This window comes from Apteryx rowi, unplaced genomic scaffold (assembly GCF_003343035.1).
Source record: "Apteryx rowi isolate R43461 unplaced genomic scaffold, aptRow1 scaffold_144, whole genome shotgun sequence".
Lineage (NCBI taxonomy): Eukaryota > Metazoa > Chordata > Aves > Apterygiformes > Apterygidae > Apteryx > Apteryx rowi.
In genome coordinates this window covers 577,351-603,937 of record NW_020447686.1, presented here as the reverse complement: position 1 = coordinate 603,937, position 26,587 = coordinate 577,351, and the positions used below count along the sequence as shown (strand labels likewise).

At 37.2% G+C, this 26,587-nt stretch overlaps 2 protein-coding genes across 3 annotated transcripts in view; one reads left to right on the top strand and one right to left on the bottom strand.

Moving 5' to 3' along the window:
• UBAC2 (UBA domain containing 2) overlaps positions 1-26,587 on the top strand; it is a 113,957-nt gene that overhangs the window by 6,445 nt on the left and 80,925 nt on the right. The window contains exons 3-5 of the mRNA XM_026058184.1: positions 14,073-14,200; positions 17,978-18,097; positions 18,539-18,645. Of these exons, the coding sequence (XP_025913969.1) occupies positions 14,073-14,200; positions 17,978-18,097; positions 18,539-18,645 (355 nt within the window). The remainder of the gene's footprint in view (positions 1-14,072; positions 14,201-17,977; positions 18,098-18,538; positions 18,646-26,587) is intronic.
• GPR18 (G protein-coupled receptor 18) lies at positions 18,665-25,165 on the bottom strand. Of its 2 annotated transcripts, XM_026058200.1 has the most exons (3): positions 24,543-25,165; positions 23,619-23,749; positions 18,665-21,274 (listed from the first exon to the last, which is right to left on the bottom strand). In XM_026058200.1, the coding sequence occupies exons 2-3, from the start codon at positions 23,676-23,678 to the stop codon at positions 20,285-20,287; spliced, it is 1,050 nt and encodes a 349-aa protein (XP_025913985.1). In that variant the 5' UTR covers positions 23,679-23,749; positions 24,543-25,165; the 3' UTR covers positions 18,665-20,284. The 2 variants fall into 2 exon arrangements, with proteins under 2 accessions (XP_025913985.1, XP_025913986.1); XM_026058201.1 differs by lacking the exon at positions 23,619-23,749 and having other exon boundaries at positions 24,543-24,948.

Sequence of the window (26,587 nt, the reverse complement as noted above, 5' to 3'; positions counted from 1 at the left end):
GGGGGCGGAGGGGGCGCGCAGGCAGCAGGAAGCCGTTGTGCTCGGCGTTTTTCGCTTCTCTCGCCTCCTTGCAGCGCGTTCGTCCCTGCCCTGCGCTTGGCAGCGCGGCGTAGTCCCGCCGGCGGTGCGAGAGTAGCGCCCAGCGCGGGGGTAACTTTGAAACTTCGCCTCGCCGAGTTTCCTTGTGGGGCGGAGCGGCTCTAAGCTTTTTCTCCAGCCGCTTCTGATACGCGACTGAAGGGCTCCCTGCATTAAAAAAAAAAAAAGAGAGAAAAAAAGGACTGCCTCAATCTTGTTCAACGTGCCTAAAATTACTATGCCGATAAAACAGACGCAGCTTTTGTTTTGGCTGTAATTGTGCTTTTGACAGCAGTTGGTCTGCTCTGTTTCACAAGTCTTCCTGTATGATCAGGCCCTTCAAGGGGCTGCGTCTGGGTGCAGGAGTCTTGTTTAGACACGGTTGTTCCAAGACCGTTTCCCCAGTTGTATGTATATATGTCAGGGAAGAGGAAGAACATTTCTGAGTATTAAAAAAAAAAGTTATTGTTTAAACCACACTGTCTGGCAGGCAGATTTAAGGATAAATGTAATAGTAACTCCTTTTAAGGATGGCTTTCAGGTTCATGTTTTACCTGAACAAATTTCCCAGACACCGCAGATTGCCGCCGAGCTGGTTTACATTACAAAGAATTTGCTGTGTGGCAATGAAGAACTGAACTGGTTGTGAAATGAATTTTCACACTGCGCTCTTCAGAGTGGACTGGGACAAAACTAGTCAAACTGCAGCTTGCTGACAAACTGCATACTTTAGACAAAATCCAAATCTGAGTGTGAAAGCAGTCTCTTACTGTGAGGGAGTAAGTCTTTTGTTTAACTAGAAGTTTTAGTTGTAGTTGTATTGTGTTTGAAGCATCCACACGTGAAGGGAGTATTTTCTACAGGTGGATCTGATAACACTCTACTTGATATGCTACTTCTGATTTTTTATTTTTTTTTCCTTCAGTAGTAGAGACTTAGAAGAACAGCCTTTTGGTTGTGTGTGTCTATAATTCCAAGGGAATGAAGGGGGGTGAAAAGTATCCTCGGTTGGCTGAATGGGTGGAAAGCCATGACCAGTACCTAAAAGTTTTACCAAGATAGGTCCATGGGAGGGATGAGTGGAAAATTGTAATTGTAAGAAACATCTGTGCTAGGAAGAAACCTAGAGAAGATGCTGTTCTGCTTGTACAAAGTAAATTTTTTACCCTCATTTTATCTGGGAARCTGATACAACTTGACATTGGTAATGACCTCTCTTACTGACCTAAACTAATTCTTCAAGACTTGACTGTTACAGTGGTACTGACAAACCCTAGTTGAGACGTGGTTTTTAGGGACATTCACATATGTTCACCAAAAGCATCCTTGTGACAGTTTAAGATGTCCCTGTGCCCGCAGATTTTTTGTTTCTGTCTTTATAGCAGAAGTAGCTGACTAAAATGTATATCAGATACAGTCACTGATGTGCAGAGTCTGATTGCTTAGGCTAACAGTTAATGAAGACGGATGCAAGCAAAGCTGCCTGGTTTTGCATCAGGGAAGCATACCTGCGCATATGTGTTCTGTTCGGCTGACTGGGTTTGGGGGACAGTAACCTCTGGCAGAAGCACAACAGCAAACAGCTGTTGGGGCACAGTGCCTGGACCTGTGTCAGAGACCCTAGATAAAATAACCAGGCACCTGATTAGACTGATAAAAATGATCATACCAGATAAAACTGAAGGGTCCTATAGCCCAGTGTGCCATCTCTGACAGACTTTATAATATCCGTAGATCTTGGTTAAAGCCATATTCTAATACAATTTGGTGAAACTTAATAATACTAAGCATTTCTTTAGCTGTATGTATACTAAGTTATTTAAATAAGTGACTTAGTTGTTGATGATATTTCTAATAGATAAAGAGTTTTAGCATCTTGGGACATAGATACTATAGTAAAAATGTCAAACATTACTGGACTCTTTTTGTCACCATTGCCTTGTTTTCACTTCCACAGAATTCCCATCTTTAGCAATGGCAAAACAAACAAACAACAGATGACCCCAGAGCTGTACTAGATTTTGGTAATGTGGTTCTTTTGGGGCTTCTTGTGCATGCCAAATATGTATTTAATATTTTATTATATTATATTATTAAACTGCCTTTATTCAAAGCCAGTTTTCTGGAATCATACTTGAACTGGTTTGGCCCAATCACCTTTCATTTCGATTTTGAAACTTCTTTTCAGAACCTAAATAATTATTTAGCTGTATTTTGGTCCCTGAAAATTTTGCAGGTAAATTGGTTCTTGAAGGTTCATTTAATACTTCTCTGAAAGGGATAGGAGAATAACCGGTGGCTTTTAGTAGCAGCAATTACAGTTGGCTTTAAACGTTTTGCTCCATCAGGTAATCTTACTCTAATGAGTCATCTTGAACTAGGACATTGTTATATGTGTTCTGCATAGTTTGAATTTTTTTGTTTATTATTTATTTTGCTGATTTTAGAATAAAGCAAAATAAATAACAACGGATTATATAATACACTTCCAGCAGATCCTTGAGGCAATACAAAGATGAATTTAATAGTCTATGCTCTCATTAGAGATCTGAATGAGAGAAATAACCCAAGGATCCTTATGTCTTATTTGATGCAGCGCATAGATCAAATTTACGATCAGTGTCCTACAAAGCCTATCTCCTTTTGGCTGGTACTCCACTGCACTATTTTGCCATTCATCCTTCCTGTCTTCTCAGTGTTTCTAGGCTACCTCTCTCATCTCTAGATGTTTTAATGAAAACAAAACTCTTCTTTTAAACTATAGGGAGACTATGACATGATTAGGGCGCTTTTTTTTTTTTTTAAGTTGTTTGCTAAACACTGCTTAAATTGGTTTCATCACGTAGAATAATTTAAATAGGATATTAAGTTTTGGGGTCATTTTTCATCTTACATTATTCCTCTTACTGTAAACATCCACGGCACTTGGATTAACCCTATAGCTGATTCTGTCTTTTATTATGTCCCAGACATGGTAACTGTGGGTGCTTAAGAGAAGATAACTTCAAATAATTCAAATAAAAAGCCTATGTGCTTGTTAAAATTAAGTTATTTTTTAATACTCCGAACATTTAAAATGATAAAATCTGGAAGAAGGGATGACTGAATTTTAATAGACTGATGCCACCTAAGAGTATACTAATGTACTGTTTCCTAGGAAACATGGGAGGAAGACACGGTAGGTTCCCTATAGCACATTTAAAATTTATTTGGGAAAATCTTTAGCTGCATACAGGAAGAAAATCTTGAGTGCTAGTGAATGAATGGAAAATCTTGAGTATTTTGATTTCATCAATAAAAGGGGTTCAGCCGTGTAACCAACTATCAGTTTGTGCAGATTACTGAGTGGCTGCTTTTCCAAATTTCTAGACCAGGAATACTGTCAGATTCATTCAACCTAAATTTATTTTGCATTTGTATTATGAGGTGGCCCTGACACACTATTATTGACTTGCAGGAGTAAGTTTAGCTTAACTAAACTTTTCTGAAGTCCACATTATATACCGTAGCTGTCCTGAATATTGCTGTTCTTCATTGAGGGTAGGACTGCTGTTGCCTTAAGTAGAGTCAGTTAATAAAGCAGTTTAGCATACATCATCTAGATCTAGCCATAAAATTCTTTTTCCTATAACAATGTCTTTGAACATGCCTTTGGCTTTTTTTGTTACATGCTTCTTTGCTTAGTTGATGCTGTTTGGCCAGATTTTATTTCTGCTAATGTCCCAGTGTTCTTCTGGACAAACAATATTTTGAAAGTTAATATCAAGTACAAACCGGTTCCATATTACTTATGTCTAGTTAACTTAGTGGGTCATTTCTGTACTATGGGTGATGGTGGATGCTGTACTATGGTAGCTGGCTATGCAGAGGAGTTCATTTCACATCCTGGCTCTGTAGTTCAGTGAGGTGAACAGTATTCTCTGAATACAAGTAATATTCAAACCTTGGAAGTTCTTTACTACAGCTTCAGCTATTCCTCTCACATTTGGCTGCTTTTATGCAAGCTAGACTTTTTCATAAACAGTGCTTGAATAGCTGGGCCTCTATAGTGAAGTCCTTGTCGTTATGCTTGTACATATGCCTTCTGAGGAGATGTCTCATGATTTTGAGCACTGCAGTTGAGTTCTTACATCAAGTGTTCCGCATTAGTATTTGGTTTCTTAGTTCAAGAGGCTCCTGATACAAATCCTCCCTCCCACTTCTGCTCAGAACTCTTTAAATTTGCATGCATAGGCAGAGAGGTTCTTGAAAAAACTGCCATCCTAAGAGAGACACATAAAAGCCAACCCCCACAACAAAAAAATGGTCTGACCCCTGGGTGCATGTGAGCCAATCCAGACTTTTAGGCCCTTTGCTAGGAGTGATATGTTGAACTCCTAACAGGCAGCACTGGATGTAGCAGATGAAGAATGTGTTGGGAGCTGAGAACGCACCTACCCAGTCAGTACGTGACACTCACAATTTTGGATGAGGAGATGTAAAAATAAACACACCTGGTACATGTCGCAGCTACAGCAGATGGAAATCAGGAGACAAATAAGAACACTACTTAAAAGGACAGAGGCAGTTTGCCCTTGTTAGTGCAGACTGTTTCGATTATCTAGAATAGCAGAGGAGCTGGTTTGCCCTGGAAAACAGAAAAACCCAGTTACTCTGGGTTATAGGAAGCACAGCACAGGCATCCTCAGGTGACTTAGCAAAATGTTAACCCAGCTGGAACTGAGCTGATTCTAAAGAATTAGATTCGAACTTCTGAAGAGYTCTGCTGCAGTGTGCTGAGGAAGCATGCTTCAGCACCCAGATTTCAGGAAGGGTTTGAGAGGTGGACAGGTGTGCTAGACCCAGACTTGTTTCTTGTGTTGCATTCTGCCAGAAACTGGAGCCCCATGAAGAATGGTACTGACACACTTCAGTGGCTCTGCAAGAGCTACATGAGTGCATCAAGAGTGACACTGAGGTGGCTGTTTGATTTACAGTAGTGCTGCTTCACTGTATTTGCTCCTTGTTCTCCAACATGCTGAATCCCAGGACCAAATTTACCATGCACGGGAAGCTTTTCACTGTAAGACACCAAAGCCTTTCCAACAACTTTCACACCAGTAAGATCTACACCAAACTTTTCTGCAGACATTGTATTATCTGTCCTCTTCCAACATTACTGCACGTGCGATGAGCACTACTGCACATGTATATAATAGGGCAATCTGTTAGAGCTAGTCTTTAYTAAGGTAAAATTTGAATCCATGTTTTAAAGCATAGCCACTTGCTACACCTGGGAAGTATTTGACTACTGTGGCTACTACATACAAATTACTTTGTGTAGTAGTAGAGTCCTTTGAACTTACATGTATGGATTTCCTCTGATGCAGCCTGTGCTTTTACCTCTCTGTGAACCTTGCAGTGCAGTACTAACAATTTCTTAAAAAACCTCAAGGCAAGAACTCGGCATTGTGCTCTTCTGCTTGTGCAACCTGCAAGGCTGAAATGTACTGCGTATAGGCATCAGGAAAATAAGAAAGCTGTATACCTTGATGCTTTATGGTGGGACTGAAGGAAAGATGAAGTACGTATTGAGTATATCAGACTTGTGTGCATAACAATATTATGCAGTACAGCAGTATATGGGAATACAGATGAGCTTGTATATCAGCATGCTGAAGCGCAGTGTGGTTCAAAAATATTAGCTTAACTCCTGGGAGCCGTGTAGCCACATCAGTTTAATTAGCCCAGGCATTGCATGCCACAAAATTGTGGCCGTTCCGCTTCTGCTGCAGAGCTAGCTCGCTTGGAGCTAGCTTGGGGATCTCCACGCAGCGTTGTGGTGTAGCCATACCTGACATTTCCGATAGCATGTACTAATAGTAGTATGGTTATATGCTCTGTGGTTGGAAGGAGGAAGAGGCTGTTCAACTAGATGAGTGTTTTTGTTAACTTCAACCTGTTTCACTTTCTTTTCAAATGTTCCTTTTAAAAACAAAGAATTTCCTTTTTTTAGTAGCTCCTCACTCCTTTATAGTTTGTGACTTTTTACTTTGTGAAATAGGCTAAAAGCTCCTAGGCTAAAGCCAGTACATTTTTAAAGAAGATATATAGGTAATTGGTTAGGTTACAATCATATCAGCGTCTTTTAAAAATGGATTTAAAAATCACAGTTGCTTTTCTTATTGACTTTCTTCCTGCCAAATGTGTTTTCTCTGCAAGACTAAAATCCTTTGGTTTTGGGAGGCATAGGATCTTGACCAGGAGTGTAGCCTAGCTTCCTCTTGTGATGTTAAGCATATGTATTAACAACATTCAGCTCTCAGCTTCGGCATTAAGTTCATAAGCGTTTGATGAAAAACTGTTCCTGCGGTGATACTCTTATTACTGTGTTCACTTGCAAGCATCACAATGATCAGCCACCGAAGTAAGCTGTGAAATGACAGTCTGAACATACCTGTATCTCCTTCCTATGTCTGTTCTCTATGTCTAGGCCAGCCAGAGTCCCTTTCATGACCCAGAATACTTCATTTAGCCATGTAATATTTTCTGGCAGCTGTAACTTCAGTGTTTTTGCAGGATCAGTTTGTATCGCATCTGTTTTTTAAAGGGAGAAAATAATAGAAAAATACGCTGTATTCACCAAATTCTGAAAATCACCAGTCAACTCTYAAATATTTTCCAGTTCAAACCGTTTATTGCATCATTCCTACCTGGATTGTGGAGTATTTCATTGATCCRATATATGGTTGGCATAGCTCTATTGTTTTATTTTATTTTATTTTTTGAAGTGGGAGCCACTGGTACTTTGAGTAGTGCATTGAGTTTTCCAGCAGGATTGAATTGGGATTTTCATGCAAAATGTAGTTCTTCAGTCTGTGCTTCCTTTGTTTTCAGTAGAAAGATTTTCATTTAAAACTAAGGTTATATAGTGTGTGTATTTTTGTTTTTTGTGTTAAAGTGTGGTATTTTTCCATTGAATCTCATTCAGAAGTGGAATTTGTTTAGATTTCTTGCCTTGAGGTGGTACAAGAAAAATAGATTTTTTTTCAAAGGGAAACTTTTACTGCTGCCTCTTTCCCAAAGATGACCAATCCTGTGGTGGTTAGTTTAACCTCTGCTTCAAGACCACTGGAATGGTGTATAACTTGCAGTGAATAAGGAGAGAAAATTCATCTGTGCTTAATTGTAATATTGTAAACCTTTCCAAAGTTTAATTATGAAGGTGGATAAAAAATAGTTAAATAATTTAATTATAGTTTCTGTTGTAGGACAGCATTTCTGTTACTGTGCTTTCCTGACTCCTTATGAAATTGTCATATAAATATTTATGATGCCTTTGAATTGGAGGAAGAAGAAATATTGATATTTCAACTTGATGCCATCTTAAGAATTCAATGCAAATTGATGGCGTATTTTTAAGGGGATTGCAAACTACTTGGCTCCTTTATTATCTGAGTGTTCTTCTGGTGAATGAAATAGTCCTAGTAGAACATATTGTTTCAGAACAGAAGAGGTGCGTTCATATCATATGAAGTTTTACATCAGGGATAATGTAATATAAATCTGGAAACTTAATTTTATGTTCCAGATGAGGAAAACAGCAAGCCTTTTTGCATTATATAAAGTCTTCGTTCATACAGAGAATTATGTAGCGGTCATCTGTTTCTGTTGATGTGTGGGAACTCCTCTCTGAGTGTTGCTTTTCCTCCTTCCTTGTGCGATAGTCATCTCTTGTGCTCAAATGAGGACTGCTAGTCGCAATTAGCAAAATGCTCCTTTCTTTCTTTTTTACCTTTTCTTGTTCTCTGGATCAAGCCAATTTGCTCCTCAAACTTGTTGAATTTATGAGTGCCTCTGTTATTCTACTGACAACTTCCAGTTTTATCAGACTGAAAAAGAAAATACATCCTAGGATATTTTTTAAGGTAGATTTATGTTTACTGAGCAGTTTCTGAACTTCTGTAGAGTTGCTCTTACTGATCAGCAGCTATTAATGCAAGAAACAAACAAAATAAGAAATAGGGAAATCTTATATTTCTTTTTTTTTCTGAATTCCTATGAAATCCTTTTTGTATCAGTTTATTAACAAAACTCCTGAAATGCATAATCTGAAAGGATTCAGTCTGTGAAACCTTTCTACCAGAACACAACTGGAGGCATGGTCTAAATTCCAAACTATTTTTGTCCGTATAAAAGGCAATAGAACATTGCAAAGCAGCACTGATAGCACAGCAAACTGTTTTTGTATTCCATGGAAAGATAAAATGGAATTTCAATTATAAAAATGCTCTAGTAGAGCACTATATGAGAATATGGTGCTACTTATTTGGAAAGAACTATATTTTCTCTAAGCATGCAGTGAACTGTAAAAATTCAGAAAATGAACTACTTTTCTGGTTTCTTGTATGGATAGGTGGTAACATAGACCATGATTCTTAAGGTAAAATGTAGTCTGATACTGATGAAAGCAAGKAAACTATGCAAAACAGACACTAATTTATAGAAACCTCGAGATGTACACATTCATTAAAAGTCATGATCTTCTGAAAAGATATGCATAGCTTTTGATGTCCATGTGCCCTGGTAAACACTGTTCTGTACTGAGAAAAGCGCGAGGGTACTTAACAAACCCCACAGACCGTTATATGGAATCTTTCTCTCCTAATAATAGGTTGTGTGCTCTTCTCCCTTCATAAATAGGGCATAATGGAAGCACCTTCCTCTATACAGGGTCTTATAGCACCATATAGTTAAGCTCCATCCTCACAGTAGGGGCACAGTCTTCTGGCATCTTCGAGATTCCTCAAACAGTGTTACACATGTCTGTATCTCTTCTCGTCCTTGATGGCATGCTCTGACTTGTTCTATTACTGCTCGAAAGTCAGTGCGTAGCTGTAAGCAAAGACAAGTGTTACTCCTCAGATTTAGTAAGATTGCTCCAGTTTCCCAAAAGCACACCTTGGTGTCTAGGAAATACTTAAAAAGTTCTTTTCAGATTTGAATATCTGACAAAGGGTTTCATGAACCATTGCAGTAAAGATTTCCAAGTATACGAGAGGAAATATTCATGCTGTTAATGCTATATCTGTTTGATGTGCTGGTAAACTTGCATCTGGAGGAAAAAAATAGGTAAGAGTTTCTGAAAACTAACCATTTTGAGACACTACTTTAGGCTAGTGAACCTGCTGCAAGTTCTCAGCCAGGCTTTGGAATACAGTAGATGAATATCTGCATGAAAGCTTAATGCAGGAAAAACAAAACAACCAAAAATACGCATTCCATCAGTGCATTTGGGGAGTAGGGTATATCCAGACAGGCATGCATGACTGCTTAAAGATGAGCAGATCTTGTGTATTACAGTTAATAGGTTCCTGCATGTTTCACCCCATTATAGCCCCCAGCACTTAATTTGCCTGTATGAAAGTGGTATGTTTGCCTCATAACAGCTGGGTTTGGGAAGTGTACAGATGACAGTGGGGGGGGGGGAAAAAGCCACCACACTGGCGTGTTTCCTCTGTGACTCTGGTGTAAGCTCAGCTGGGATCCCCAGGAAAACGCCCTGAGGTGATTTATGGTTCTGCAGCCGCTGCTCATTGGCTGGCATCTGCAATGGGGAACTCTCTCACAAGTCAAATAGCAGTCTGAGGGGTGAAGCAGTTCCGTGAAAAGCACTTCTGAAACAATAGGTTGGTGTTGCAGGCAGCCTTGTCATTCCCCTGGCTGTATCAGCTCACCTGTGAATGTTGAACAGCCAGGGAACAGGAAATTATTTCCGAAACTGTAGCTGTTGCTGCTGCCACTGCTTCCATGTTCTTCTCATTAATGCAGTGGTGGGTTCTGAAGCTGCAACTACTTGTGCTATTGGGCCATAAGCCTCCGCCTCTGCTTGTGACAGACATCTGTTTTGTAACTAGCTTTCTACACTTTGAAAGTGGTACTGGCTGCCAAAAAAGTGGTAGGTCGTGGAGTGAGAGAATTCATGGGATTTGTAAATGAGTGCGGGGGTGGAATGTGGAGATCTGCCATTGTTTTCTGGTTTATATCCCATTCTAGGATCAGTCTCATGGTGCATAATGGTAGCACAAAGATTGGGACGCTTGCCTGTGAGGTTATGAGGGTAGTTTTAGGGAGAACTTCTCCAGTGCCCCAGGTGGAAGCAATGATCTGTGGTGAAAGCTAGTTGTTTGCATCGTAGCATTGACATGTTTGCTGCTTATTTCAAAATAACTCTATTCACTTAGATGAGATCTCAATATGTAAGTTGCGGCAACAATATTATTATTGTCTGGTGTTTGAAAGAATTGTCACTTAAGAGGTACTTTGGGGTTGCAAATGTATTCCCTGGTCTTTGAAGATAATTTTTCATGTATCTTAGCTATCGGTGTGAAAATGAGAGTTTATTCTTTCATTCTACTTTCTTTACATGGCATAGAGGCGTTGTGTTTTTTCTCCACGTGCATGTTTATATTAGTGCTGACTGTAGTCATTGGCACCCAGATAGGTTGGTAATTCAGGTTTCCATCCCATATAATGTTGCAGGCTAGAATTTTGGTTTTAAAATTTTATCTCTATGTATTAAATAAGGAATTTGACTCGGATTGTTCAATAGCTGATACTGTTAGTAATTTCTGGTCTGACTGGTTGAGACTGATGGCATTCCACAGCAGAGGAGAATTGCTCCTTTACTGGTGACTTCACAGCAGTCCTTGATAAGGACCTATGTGCTGTTGAATGGTAAAGCAAACTACTGCCCTGTACACTGAATCACTTGGTAAAACATTTAAAGAGATGTGTAAATTGTTTATCTGAAAGAGTTTATCTTTCTTCAGTTTACTGGACAGGAATAGTCTTATCAACCATGATGACATTTTGAGAACTTTGAGAGTAGAAGTTTCCATTATTGATGTGACATTCCCTGTAGGTGCCTGTCTCATTAATGGGTTAGTTGCTTTTGTGGTTTTTAACTTAGTGACATACTTAAAAAAAATAAAATACACGTTTCCTCTATGACAAAGTTTAAAGTGTCTAAGCTGAAAGCTAAAAAGAGGATCTTAGTGAAAATATGTGTGTTTACACATTATGGAGAAAATAGATGGGGTTTTACTTGTTACTTATTTTTGAACACATTCAAATTAGGAATGAATTTATAATAACATATTTAAGTGTGTGTTAACTGTAAAGTAAGAATGATCTAATGATATGGAAATTACAGTGAAATCTAAAGACAAATATAAAGCCTGTATAGAAATATATAGTCACAGTGGGAAATCTAGTATTTTGGTTGTCACTTTTTTGCAGTAACTTCATCTGTAAGTGCAGATTATCATAGGATTAGTGAGTTGTTGTAAAGCTTGTTTAAACTCATGAAAAAATGTAAATGTATTTAATGTAAATGTATTTAAGATAGCAAGTTTTATCAAACTTCGTTTCAGAAATGTCTACTGTTGTGACTAGTCCTATTCTGATTTAGGCTTTACTTCTGAGTATCAGTTGTATCATGGTTATAAAACTGACTTTTTCATATTAAAATTAATGTTTTGGGTTTCCTGTATGACACAAAGCTTGCACTGACATGATTTTAGTGCTGGACTTTTTATCCTTACCTTCTTACTGCTTTTTGCCACTTACATAATTTGGGAAGAGGGACTACTGAATGCTGGGTCAGGTGACTGTCTTTCTGCTATTGACCAATACAGGATGGTTAAATAGGAAAATTCCGAAAATGGAGTAAGTAACACTGAGCTGTCATACCAATTAAGCTCAGTAGTTTGCTAAGTTTGACTTTTATGGTTTGAGCCCTAATATTACTAAATTTGCTAATCCGTTGTTGCTTTCAGGGGCATTTTTGTTTCTGTTACAGATATTTTAAGGGCATAGGTTTTGTTTYGTCTTATTCCAACATACAAATTTTCAATAAAGAAGACTTAATACTGCATCTGAAGAGTAAATACTTGTAACAGCAATCATTGTGTTGCAATAATGCAAGTTTTCGGTAATATGAAGCATGATTCAGTTCAGCAGTATTCAGGTAAATTACTTTCTGCTGCTAAGAGCTCACGTTAACTAGAGGAGCGTTGGCTGAGGTTTCAAGTGGATGTGTGAATGTATTGTGTGCACAGTAACTTTCAGGCAGCTCTAGTCATCTTTCCCCCCACCTCCACCCCCTGTCAAGTGTTTTACATTACTCTGATGATGATTTTATGGCATCAAACTAAATGAGAGGAGTGAATAATTAAAATAATGGATGTCTAAAGAGCATAGAGTTTATTTGGGGGGAGCAAAAATCCAGACAAAGAGATTAAATTGAAGGGAGGATATTTTTCTTACATTAAAAAAGACTCAACCAGGCTTGCTGCTGTCATGATATATCACCCTAATGATAAAACTAAGGCTTATGGGTAGCAGAGTAATATCAGCCTTTGTGATTCCAAGTCACTACCTAATATCTATAAAAGAAAGAACAGTTCTTCAAAGGCATTGATTATTTTAATGGAGTAAAGAAAATGAATCTATAAATAATGAACTCAAAGGTATGGTTGAGAGCTGAAAGAATAGTTTTAAGTACAAATTTATGGTATGATGCACACAGGAAAAGACATTTTCTTCACTAATGCAGTATGGTGAACGTCAGAAGACTCATTACTTCAAGGTGAAAACTTCAAGGTGATGTGAACTGAGATTAGCTAATACTTCTATGAATGCTCTGTTTGAAATCATCAGTTAATACCTGGACATGGGTCATGCTTAAATTACATAAAGCACTGCCATATTTTTGCTGTAAGTGGGGTTGTGCCATGATAAAATTTTGGCTTTGGTGCCTGTTACCATATTCCTTTTCCAGCAGTTCATTCTTCTAGTGTGCAGCAGATATTGTTGACTGGATCATTTATGATGGTCAGTTTATCTGGATGCATACCAAATGTTTGCTGTGTTGCACTGCTTTTTATGCAGTTGTTTTTCCTGTACTCCTACGCTTTACTTCCCATTAGTACTTTTAAATTAGTCATATCATTCCTTTTGTTATCTAAAAATAATTTCATGATAATGTCCTGCAAAAGAGCAACTGTCCATAAATCAATACATCCCATGCTATAACTGGGATGTTTGGGAAGGAAGTAAAATGTGATTAAAGTTGCATGTGTAAAGAGGAGAAATGTCATAGAATAAATACTATTTCCATTTCTGTATTGGCTTGAATTGTTGGGCAAGAGTTTCTATTCTGTTGCAGCAACTACACCAACACAGCTTGGGATGAATTGCTGGGGATATTGCACTGGATATTCCACTAGACAGTTTTTAGTAAATGTGTATTGCAAAGGTTCTCTGCTTGCTTTCTTCTGAGGGTCCTATTTGAAAGTCATGCTATTAGGGGGAGAGAAATTCTGATTTCGCAAACTTCCCAATTTCATTAATTTCTTCCTTAATAATTTTGATGATTGTTGGATGTATGTCATTCGTGCGTATGAATGTCATATAAACTAACTTAAACACATTTTCTTGAATGGTGGATCTGAGTATGGTGAAAAGTAAGTTAGTTTTCTGGACATTTTGTCAGGTGGTTTCTGATTCACAGATTCCAGAACAGAAGTTAATCCCTAAAGCAAAGGACACAAATGTATTTGTTTTGACTAGATTTGCATGTATATTTTGCTAGCAAGAAAGAGTGGGTTTTTTTGTTGTTTTTTTTTTTCCTGAAATGTTGTGGCACCTTTTGTAGGGGCCTTGCATGATCTCTGTAGGTACGGAGAACTTTGGTTTATTTATAGCCGGACAGTTAATGCCATGAGAGAATTTTGGAAACAAAATAGCTGATTAATGTTCAACTGTCAAAGACTTTCTTTGGTTGGTGCATTTTTTCCTATCTATTTGGAAGGGAAGTTGTTGTGATTTAAAAAAAAAAAAAAAAAAAAGTGCTGCTGCTATGTGTTCCAATCACTTGTCTAAATGTGTCACTTTTTAAATGTGAGAGATTTTTCTCTAAAATGACATTTGTTTTGTTTTCTGTCTTTAAGATAAAGCACCTTTGTCAAAGAGTCTGTTATTAGTCCCAAGTGCCATCTCGATTCTATTGACTCTGCTCTTCCAACATTATCAGAAGTTCTTTGCATATAACATACAAGCTATAAAAGAGGATTTTCAGGTAAGTGTCAGTTAATTTTGTGTGAAAAGAGACTGCAAAATCCTGTCTTCTGTGTGATTTTTTTCCCATCTGTTTCTCCTCTGGTTCCTTCCCTTTGTTCACTGTCTTAGACTAACTTGGTCTCTGCCTTTTACTATGTTACTCTAGTGGGCCACTGTGTGTAACAGGCTATTACCCACTTTTTGGTAGAAATGAGGAAAAAGTGATCTGAAACTGTCAACTTTCACTTCTTTCTGTTGTCTGGGAAATGGTTGTTTTTGTATCATCTCTCCTTCCAGCCACTGACAGTTGGGAAACTTGCCGTGAATGAAGTGTGAATTAACTCATGTAATAATATAAATATTTTGATAAGAATGTCACTATTTTATTGTGCTCAGTTTTTGAGGCTGAAAAGGKCTATTTGTGATCAGCTACTCTGATTATAAATGATTTCTTTTAACAACAGAGGTCATACATTTCAGTCTGTAACTTCTGCTTTAGGGAATTATGGGAAACTAAAATTTGCCTGCTGCTTCTAATTTGAGGACTCCAAGTGATGGAGAACTTGTCATGCTCCTCAGTAGTCTGCTGAATTAGTTAATTATCTTATTAGATATTTGTAGCTTATTCTCAGCTCACACCAGGGTACTTTATCTTTTAGGTATTACACCTTGTAAGATTTTACTCTCTGCTTAGTTAAGGAATCCTGTGATATCAGTTCTAATTGTCAAAAGTCTGCATTTAGAAACAACTAGGTACATTTTTGGGGAGAGGGGGTTGTTGGCTTTTTTCTTTTTTTGGAAGCAGCATACTGTTGCTCAGCAGAGAAAGGTCAGCAAATGCTTCTGTAATTATCTTTCCCCAAAGGTTTTATAGTAAGATTCAAAAAAGTATTTAGTCAGCTGAATGTCTTTGAGGATGCTGACTGTAGCCTTTAAGCTGTAAAAGATAATTATGTAACAGATCAGTTTTTATGAAGCCCTGAAAAACATAAGACCATCTCAGATATTTTTGTCTGCTTGTATTTAGATCCATTCTTCCTGATTGTTTTTAAGTGGTCCCAACTTCTCCTTTGGCTGCAGGTTTTTCAGAGGTCCAGAGAGAGGTTCAGAACAACACACTGTCATGCAGTTGTTACTTGCTTATTCTTTTTCATGTTTCCGCTTCCCAGTTACTATGTCTTTCACAGTGGCCAGACAGAGAAACTAGTGATTCTCTGTGCTGTTGTTCTCTCTGCGCTCTTTCTTGTCAAGAACAATAGCTGTATTTCAGTAAGAATTCAATGTGTAAGAGCAACCATTCATATTTTCCAAGTGGCTTGCTAGTGTTCTGCAGCAAAAAAAGACATAAATGAATATGTGTCTCTTAGAAGTGTTACAGCCAAATATTTGGGGAAGGGGAGTAAAAACTCTGACAGAATAATCAGAGTTTAAATGGAAGGGGTTTTTTTAAGCTTATCTTAAAGAGTTCCATCTTTCCATTTGTTTGATCTGCTGAAAACCAGTAGTAGCTGTGTCTTTTTGAAAGAAACCATCTTTATCTACTGGGTCTTAAATGTTGCCATTTGCAAGTATCTGTAGAAGCTGTGATACTTGTATGCGATGTTTTGGGGAATTTGTGTGKGGGGGGGKTTTATTTCCTTTCCTTAAATTGTTGTTACATTTCTTGTCTTAGCTTTTTGGACTAAGCTATATACTTCATAATTGTGCATCTCCCAGATTAGGGATAGCAAGTGATTTAACTCCTGCCTGATGCTAATATTAAAGTGAGAACACTTTAAGAAAAGTTGTTTAGGATAWATTCATCTGGAAGGATGAGTTTAATGGAAGGGAAATTTTTCAGGGGCAGAACAGGCATTTTGGATATTAACACTTGTTAAAGCTGGTGCAGCACACAGGAAATAAGGTATGCAGTTGTAGAGTGCTTTTGATTTGGAAGGCAAAATGTTTATTGTAGCAAATGAAAATATCTTTGTTGCCATAATGGGGACTCTCAAGAGTAGTGAAGAAACTGTGTGTAAAGTAATCAAGATCTTAATTTCTTTAGACCTATGTATTTTTTAGGCTAGCTAAAGTAAATTAGGCTTGGAAGCCTGACATAGTCTATGGAAGTGCTGTTCAATTAATGTGTATCATCAAATGTTCAGCTGTAAGATCACAGCCCTGACAGTTCAGACTTTAGGAGAGGTTGTCCTCGAGCTGCTGGGCATGTTGACATATGTCAACTAGAACTGTGAGGTCCCACTTTTTACTATAGACTTGTTCAGTTGTTTCATGTACTGGTGAAGTTAGAAGCAGAAAACCAGTTGATGCTTACAGACCTTGAAAGACTGAAGGTTCAAGTAATGTATTGGACCTCAGACATCAGAGACTGGAGAATGCTTAGCAGGCTGTGATTTAGGAAAGTTAGGAGAGCCAAAGCTGAGCTGAAAATTAGCAAGGGAGATTAAGGGCAACAAGGAAGGTTTCCATAAGTACATCTGCAGCAAAGGGAAGGCTGAGGAGAATACGGGCCCATTGCTGAATGGGGAGAGAACATAGTGAAAAAGGACATGGAAAAGACTGAAGTATTCAGTGCCTTTTTTGCATCAGTTTGTACTGGTAAGATTTGCCCCCCAGCTTTCAAGGTCCCTGAGCCTCCTACCAGAGTCTGTAGGAGTGAAGCAGTACCGACCCATAGGGGAAGATACAGTTAGGGATCACTTAAGACCTGGCCATACACAGTTCAGTGGGATCAGATGTCTCCGATGGTGCCAAAGGAACTGGAAACTAGAAATGTAATTGCGAGGTCTCTTCCTAATATCTTCAAAAGATCATGGAAATTGGTGGAGGTACCTGGTGACTGGAAAAAGGCTCTTGCAGCCAAGAAGACCAACAGCCTTCTGAGCTGTGTTAGTGAGAGTGTGGCCAGCAGGTCCAGGCAAGTGATCCTTCCTGTCTATTTGGCACTTGTAAGACCACATCTAGAGTACTGTGTCCTTTTCTGGGCACCTCAGTACAAGACAGACATGGACACATTGGAGCAAGTCCACAAGATGATCAGAGGGCTGGAGCACATGACTTACGAGGAAGGGCCAAGAGAACAGGGTCTATTCAGCCTGGAGAAGAGAAGGCAAAGGAGGAACACCTTTTTGCTCTCTACAAGTACAAGTTTGCTATCTACAAGGATATAGAGAAGCTGGAGCCAGACTCTTCTAGGAGTTGGACAGCAATAGGACAAGAAGCAGTCAAAGCAAGCTGGAGCATGGGAAATCCCAGTTAGATATCTGTGTGGTTTTCAGTTTGTTTTTTTGTTTGTTTGTTTTTGTTTTGTAAACCACAAGGGTGGTGAAACATTGGAACAGGTTGCCCAGAGAGGTTCTCCATCTTTGGAGGTGTTCAAGATGCAATGGGATAAGTCCCTGAGCAAGCTGATCTGATTACATCTGCTTTTAGCATTACATTGGACTAGATGATTTCTTGCGGTCACTTCAAAAATAAATAACTTTATGGTTTTATGATTTACTAGGGTTATGATTTCTGTTTTTACTTGTGAACAAGGGCCATAAAAATGGATTTGACTTGATTTAAATTGTTAGTGTATTTTAACAAATAGACCTCTTCCTTGAAAACCTTTTTATTTTTAAATAAACTTCTTGAACTCTACTGCTGAACATTCTGCTGTCTTTATTTTTCTGCTTAAATGTTCTACTGTATTTTTGTTATCTTTCTTCAGTATTACATTTGCTCTGGGCACAAATTCTGTAAAGAGTTTCTGTGAGGGATGAGAGACTTAACATGGCAATCTTTAACCTTCTAGATTTGGAGACTTGTATGTGGGAGAACAGTATGCCTTGATCTGAAAGACACGTTCTGCAGCAGTCTGCTCATTTATAACTTTAGAATATTTGAAAGAAGATATGGCAGCAGAAAATTTTCAGTAAGTTCCAATTACATTTTTTTTAATAGAAACTATTTTCTGCACCTTTTAGAATCTTGTAGTCTTGGATTGAACAGCTTTATTACTAACATTTTGTGTGGAAATATATTTTAAAGGGTTTTAAAATGAATTTATTTCTATAAATCAAAATTTTTGTTGATAATTTTTTTCCAGTCAGTGGATTATTCTAAGTAATGTTTGCAATGATATCAACTGAAAGTTATCAGAGGCATAGAATTTAGTTTGGGTAACCAATCTAAGTCTTATTCATCAGTATCTAAACATTTATATGTGGAATTATGCTGTGCTAAAAACTACATTTGGCTTAATTGAACAAATAGAGTGGATTTTTAATTAGAGATACATTAAAACCTTAATTTTAAACAGTTGAATTAATTCCAATTTAACTAATCTGTTTGGGTTATACCTTTTTGTTTCCAGTCATTTTTACTGGGTGCCTGGATGTTCTCAGCTTTGTTTGACCTTCTCCTTGTGGAACTTGCTCAGTATATATTTGGCTTCACCATCAACAGCTTGCCTTCTGGTTTGTAAGTAGCTCTTAATGGGTGGTTCGATTCTGGTAATTTTGGATGTAGATTCAAAGCATTATTTTGTGCAGATTTTAATGAAGAAAACTTTCCTAATGTTGATTCAAATTTCAAATTAAATTTAATCCTCTTTTGAACTACTGTGTAAATGTCATGGCATACCTATTACATTTCACAACACTCATTTCCTGGTTGTGATCTATGTTAATTTATTAATAATTTATCCATATAATGGTTACTTTTCATTCTGTTAGTCCCAGTTCCACTGCTGGTATGACTGAAATGTGACTTGCAGTGCACTGCAGGATATTGCTATATTTAGGTTTTTTTCCGTTCAATAAACCTCAAGTTTGGTGCTGATTTCTTTCTTAAATTACAAAATTAACTATAAGTTATATTAATGTTCACTTTCAAATGCATTTATAGTTATATGCATTTCGTATTGGTATTTCATATGTTTGTGTTTCAGAAATTGAGTGCTAGAGCATGTTATTACATTTAATGTTTTCATTTGAAGTTCATTTGAAGCTTTAAGGTATTCAGTGGTTCAGTTTCATGTAGCCTGTTTTTGAGATTTCTGCACTTAATAGTAAGAGGTGTATGTGTTACAGTAGAACTGTAGACCTTGCAGAGCTTTTGTGGTTAAGCTTCTGACTAGTGAGATCAGCCTCAATGTAGACTTGAGTTTCCATATGTTGCATGCTCTGAGGTAATAATAAAAGCTCTTGGAGCTGGATTTTCAATACTGAATACCATAAAAGGCTTTCTGGTTTCAGCTGCTTTAGTGTGTCCTTGAAAGTAGCTAAAGGTTGATTTAGTAAGGAAGAAAAAACATGTGTTTGACATTTTAAAGGTAGTTATATTTCTTGTAGTATGTGTGTATTCAAAAAGAGTTGAAAGCTTGAGTAATACTGCAGTTATTTATGATGTTTGCTACTTTGAAGGCTGTTGCAGGGACCTAAGCTGCTAGTGTGTCTGGACAGATTCAGTATTTTCAGCCCTGTAAAAAGATACTTTGTGTGTGAGTAGGGTATAATGTGTGCATCACACACGTAGGAAACTGAKGAACAGGTTAACTATTATACTTTTTGATGGCATTTTTATCTATGATTGCAGAGTGTTGTCAGTCACAAAGAAACTTATGTCAAAGAAATTTTTGGGTAAATGAATTATAAATGTCACCTATGTATGCTTTCTCTTAAATTGTACTGATATATTGATCTTGGGAGAATGAAGCTGACTTAGAAGTGTAAAATATATAGTAGTTTCAAGTATGCTTGTCTATGCAAATATAAAAAATATATATATGATATGTTGCATCAAAATTCTTCAATTTTTCTGTGCTTTATTATACTAATAGTCACTTTTTCATATCCTGCAATATTTACAATTTTTAGAGAGGACAGTGTTGGACAGCTAAACACTGATACTAAGTTTTAGTTCATTTCAGATTTACAAAAACTGTTAAGCAAACACGAAGAAGTGCAATTATTATCCTGTTCGACTCATAGTTACAGTACAACCAATACATCTGTTACTTCCGGCTGCAGAACATTGTTCGGTGTAGTCAAAATGCTAGAATTCAGAAAAAGAATCACTTGTTCACATTATAAAATTCCACTGACATTTTTTTTTTCTCTTATATCATTTCACTGTTCAAATTACTGAGTGATCTTACACTTCCAGTTCGAAAACTCTTCCTGCGCACACTTCGAAGGTAATTTCGATAGAGGATTACGCTAATGACTCTAGCCTGAAATTGCTTAGAAACAATATAGTACAGTATAACATCCAAGCAGGTGCTGAGATTCATGAGAAAGGTGGTAAAGGCTGCCCAGGGGTTGTAAGTTGTATCTTCATCCTGCAGCATCAGAAAGGCAAAGCAAATGTGGAAGGGTACAAAGCAGAGGAGTACTTGAGCAATTAAAGTAACTATAATTCGAATGGATCTCTCCTTGGCCTTAGGCTTCAGTTTGGAAGTTTTGCCACGGATAAAATTGTAAATAATGACTAGGTAACACCCCATCATGATGAGCAAAGGAATTAAGAAGAAAAAAATCAAACGAGAAAAGTTTAATGTATTCACTTCCTTTAAGTGGATGATATCAAGCATCTTAATGCAGGTGGTAAAATTTGAGGCTTTATCTGGATCCGAAGATAAAAACAGCAGTGGGGAAGTTGTTGAAAGGGTTGTGACCCAGATTAAAGTACAAGTCAAAAGAGCTTTTTTTGTATTTTTTAGTTCTTTGACGTGTTTGGGCTGGACAATAGCCATAAATCTGTCTACGCTTATAAAAGTAAGTAACCACAGAGCGATGGCTGGATAAAAAACAGTGAAGGCACTGATAATCCGACAGAATACATCTCCAAAAGGCCATATCTCTTTCCCATGGTAGATTATCCGAAAAGGCAAGGAAAATATAAAAACTAAGTCAAGTAATGCTACATTCATCATATACACAGTTATAGTTGTTCTCTTCTTGGTAGTGCAGCTGAAAACCCATAGTGCAGTGGCATTCACTAGCAATCCCRCTGTGAATACAAAACTGTAGAATACTAATGATGCGATCCTGTATTCTTCAGGATGCTGATTTGCAGATGTCATGTTTTCATTGAATTTATGAATAACCTAAAAATAAACAAAAGTATGAAAAATTATTCCCAGTCAAACAAAAACTTGAAACTTTCTTTAAAAACGAACAAGAAGATTTTCTTAGGATGTGATTTAATAATGCGATTGTATTGTTTGGTTGTCCAAATGTGCTAGGTTTGCAGCTTTGTCTGTTTACAAATACAGACTGTGCCCTGAAGAAAGTACATGTACTGTCAGACTTGTGGGAAACAGTATTTATAAGCTGGTTTTAATAAAATCTTTTGAATTACTTAAGAGATTTCCTAAATAAGAAATCAGGAAGTTAAGACTGACCAACTATTTTGAATTTGCTACAATAGCTGAAAATTAGATTGAATCAGCTATTTTTGTAATTGAAGTAAGAGGGCTACTTTCTAAAAAATATATTTCTTGAAGTTGACATTGTTGAAAAATTAATGACTAAAACTAATTAAGAAAAGAAATAAGTGAGCATGGCATGTAGTGATGTTTGGATATGTGAAGTGCAGTATTTACATTGCCTTTTTTCTGTGTAGGAAACTACGTTGCTCCCAAAAGAGTAGATGCATGCTGTTGCTCATAAAAGACATTTAAAAACTATCTTAATAGCTACATAGATTCTGGTATAGTATTTATTCCCAGTGATTCAGGATGAGCCACGTGACATACGAATAAGATTAATAAATGTATAGACTTCCTATTTAAAAAGGTAAAAAGATGGAAAGGAGTGCAGTCTCAGAGCGGGGCCTGTGGGAGGAGTATTCTTGGTCCAAGCACTTGTGGGTGTTACTATTAGCCTGCTGCTCCCAAGCATGGTTGTATTGCTTCTTGAAGCTTCTTGGTTTTAAGAGCTGGAAATCTGAAGTTCTGTGAGCAGACTCAGCTGATGAGAGCAGAAGGAGGGCATCCCTTAGTTTCCTCTGGAGCCACCTGAGGATGATAGACTTTACCTGGTGGTTGCCTGTGTGCTTTGGTTAATTCATCCCTCCCCCAGCTTCCTGATTCTTGGTTTTGACACAGCGTCACGACTTTTTTGCATGGGAGGGTTCCTCTTGTTTGGTCTTTTACCCAACCCTGTGGCAATTTTTTGAAGAGGAGGAGGAAAGCTGAGTTATTTCTTTCTTCATCTAATCCTTCCACTTCTGACAAACAGCCAGTTAACTTCACAGCATCAGTTAGGCACCAAAACTTTCTCAAGAGGAGAAGAATACATAGTGCCTGTGCACATTATCCCCAAAAGTAGAAAAATTCATCTAAAAAAAAAAAAGCACTTATGCTTACTGCACATCTGTTTTATGCATTCACTGAAATGTTTACCATGCATTTCATTCGGAGGTGTAGGAACTTCCACAGTAGGTTGAACCAGGGTTTATTAATCTAGTATCCTGGTTTGACAGTGGCAAATAGCAGTTTCTTTTGAGAAGAAATAGCCTCTGAAATAGCCAATTGTGTAAAGAATGATGTATAGGAGGCATCACTGAAGGGTAGATGCCAAATGCTTACAGAAAATGTTGTTGTATATGCTTGTAATACAGCTGAAGTATTTTCTATCACACTGTTCCATTTTTATCATTGTTGCATAAAATTGTCCAAATATTACTAAAAAAAATCCGTATGTTTTAAGTGTGGGTTGACATTGTTGGAAATGCTTAAGAAATCTTTTTTAAAGCTCTAGGGCCTCAACCCTTCCAGCAAGGCTGTGTGACTGTGTATAATATAGTCATACTTCTCTGCAATGTGAAAATATTCTTAAAGGTGGGGAGTAAAAGTCCTCATAAACTTTAAAAAATTGAATATGCTTTTTCTCTTTGTGTTTTTTTTTTTTTTTTGCCCTCTTTTTAATGATTGTGTATGATATAGTGCATTACTACTTACCTCAAGATCCTGACTGATTTAACAGGTACAATAAGTAGCAATGTATAGATAGGTAGAAGAATTGAGTTTTCATAAATGAATGTTAATAAACAACATGGATTTTGGTTTTGCTCTTCTCTCCTTTGGACTTTCAGTGACTGTAATCATTTCTGGTTCTGTCCTGTTTTTGAAATAACCAGCAGGCTCATGTTGGTGGGAAGAGGGAAGCTGAGTCTAGCTTGAGCTTGTAACAGGAAAGCTTGTGGTTCCATGGCTTGGTCACAGATCATTTCAAGTTTGTGCCAGTTTGAGGTATACCAAAGAAGGGATGTATTATAACAAAAAGTTTTTTTTAGTTTAGTTTTTGAAGACACTGTTTCCAAACTTTGTAGGTTAAAACACGTCCGTTCTGTTATTATGTATTTATCTTAAATTTAATTTTTAAGAATCTGAAATTTAATGTTATGTGGATAAGAAATAATGAGATTTGAAAAAAGTGTGTACTTACCTGTCTATGTTTATATACAAATGCAGCTGTTACTGCTTTTTTGTCAGTACTTGTCTGCATGGAGTTCGGGTTGATATCTGACAAATTGGCCCAAGTAGATTTTCAGGTGCCTCTGGCTGGCTGGTTTTGCCCTAGTTGTTATATTTCAAAATGGGAATATTACTTATTTTTATTGATAAAAGTGCTTTCTGAAAAGCACTAGGGTCACTGGTTTCCAAATGTCTGTCTTCATTAATTTTGAAGGAATGCCCTGAGATTGGTCCCTGTGTTTTGTCACCTGGACAAACTTAAATTTGGACTAAGGTCCTGTATGTCTAATGTGAATTTTAAAGTCCATTTAGGTGCTGTGTACAAGAACAGAGCGTTTCAGGACAAAACCAGAATTAATTCTTTTCCTCCAGGTTTTGACTATGAGTTAGGGAACGCTGATTTGTGTGTGTGCTTTTTCTTCTCTCTATCTCTTCTATGATCTCCCCACTCCAGCCCTTTTCTTTTTTGGCCATCTCTTACACTTTCTCAGATTTCCCTGCAGAGGACGTGGCCTTCAGTGGACCACAGAGAGAGCAAGCAACAATGACTATCTTGTGTTTTTAGTTTAATGAAAGCAAATAGTTTCCCTTTAATGATAACCTACTTATCGGTGTTTTGAGCTACTAAATACTTTTAAATTTATTGTTAAAATACTGAACAAAAATGTTTATGGGACTATGTTTTTAAAAACACAATCATTTTGCTTTAAATGTTATTTGTAGTGTGTTGCAGATACTGTGAAGGTATTAAATGCATTAAAGAATTACATTTACTTTCATTAGTCCTAGAATATAAGCCTGTGTTCAACTTCTGAAGAAAGAAGTCTATCTTAGCAACATATATAGACATCTAAGTTACTACTGTGTTAGTACAAAATAATGGATTGTTACTCACCTTCTGTGCACTACAAAGTTTCTTCAGAGATGCTCATTTTGTAGCCTCAAATCTGCAGAAGGTTTAGACTTCCTCTTCTATGCTCAGCTTCACTCTGCTAAAATAGAAGCTCTTCTTCATAGGCAGGAAACAATGACGCAATATAGCTACTTCTGGGCTCTTTTATTGGCCATACTTTAGAAGTGTTTTGTTAATATTTCTCATACATACAAGTTAACTTGTGGCGTCTATGAGCTGATAGTTCTACTCTCTTTCAACAGGTGCTTTTGTAATATTTCCAGTATGGTCAAAATGGACTGTCATACTGTATGTCTTTATAAAAAGCATATTTAAATATCTGTGGTATAATAAAAACATGTTTCCAGCTGATGTTTAGAGACAAAGGTATCTACAAGAACACACATCCTGATTATGCAGGAGTTTCTAATAAACGTGGTTTAAATGTATTATTCTCTGTAGACTGTAGTCTGCTTTTGTGGAAATCCCCAGTTTTGTTTGTACTGCCTTGAACGGTAGGAAGCCTGAAAGTGACAGCAACTCACTACATTTGAAATGAGAAGTTTGATTCATATGAATACGTTGTTTTGCTTAGGTCTGTACTTATGGCATTTTATTAACACAGTAGCAGTATATCTATATTTTATTTGCTATCTAAAATAATGACATGCCTATTTAACAGTTTTGCAGAAAAATGCTATATAAAAAGAGGTTTTAGTCTTTATTAAAAGTCAATAAAATCTTTAAATTATGTCACTGCAGTGGAGACCTGAGGATGGGGTGGGAGTATTCACAAAAGCTAAGGACTAATTTCCTAAGCTTTCTTTCTAGAAACTGGAAAAAAGATCCAAGCTTTAAAAGAACCATTCAGAAAAAGAGATCATTACAAATTCTCTGTAGTGTGCTCTCCTGCTCTGGTTTTCTGATTGTCGGTCTTTGGGACCTCGAAGCACACTATGGAGAGCTTATTGCCTCTTGTTGCCTCCATTTTTTTTTCCCCAAAGGAAGCAAAAGAAAATGCGTGCGGATGAAGGGGATGGTAATGTATCAAGTTTCCTCCTGGCAGGCCAGCAAGAATTGGCCAGGGTGTGCATGTTGTGCCAGAAGCAACAAAATCATAGTCCAGATGTAGCCAGAATCATGTTTTTCCTGAGATATCTTTCTCCATTGACTGCAAAAGTAATGTAGGTGGATGATCCTCACTTAGAGGTAAAGGTAGCTTTTGTGAAAAATATCCTCTTTYCTGGAGCTCTGTAATTTATATCTGTGAAATGGGTTGTGGTAATGTGTAAATATTTACATAAGTCACTGTGACAGGTTAAGTAGTCATAGGGAGGGACCTAATAGAGTGTGTTAGTGATATCTTTAAATATTTGGACTTTCCTGTTCAGGTGAACTAATACCAAACTAATTCTATGATCATTCCAAAGATATCTTAAATACAATGAGCTCTAAATCCTACCCAGTCCATCCTTCAGAAATATAAATAATTCTGTCTTCTAGAATAAATACTTAAACAATTTTTCAATAGAACCTGCCTAATATTTTAGGATTAATAAGTATTTTAAAAAGATATATTTTACAAAAAACCTCTGAAGGACTGACTGGTGTTGAAAGCTATTGGGTACTTTTATCATTAACATAACAACTCTGGAGACYTCGCCAGTAGAATGAGTCACTCAAACTGTTTTCAAGCTATTTGAAAATTCATTGGCATTTAGTGATTTTTTTTTTTTTTTTAAGGGTTTAAGAGTGTGTGTGTCTTTCTGTTATGTGCAGCTCTTGAAAGAGAATAGCTAGGCTTTTCAACTCTCCTAGACAAGAATATTTTATTTTGGGGTAAATAACCTAGAGAACTCCTGAGCTTCCTTCCAGCCTGAATTATCCTATGAATGTACATAAACAAGCCAGTGGATAGAGAATGGCTGCTGTAGCTGAAGAGAGAGTATAGAATTAATTCTGGATTTGGATAGAAAGTAGCCATATGCTGAGGCTGGAATAGGAAGAGTGTACACTGTAAACTCTCTCTTGGCTTGCTATTTCTTGGG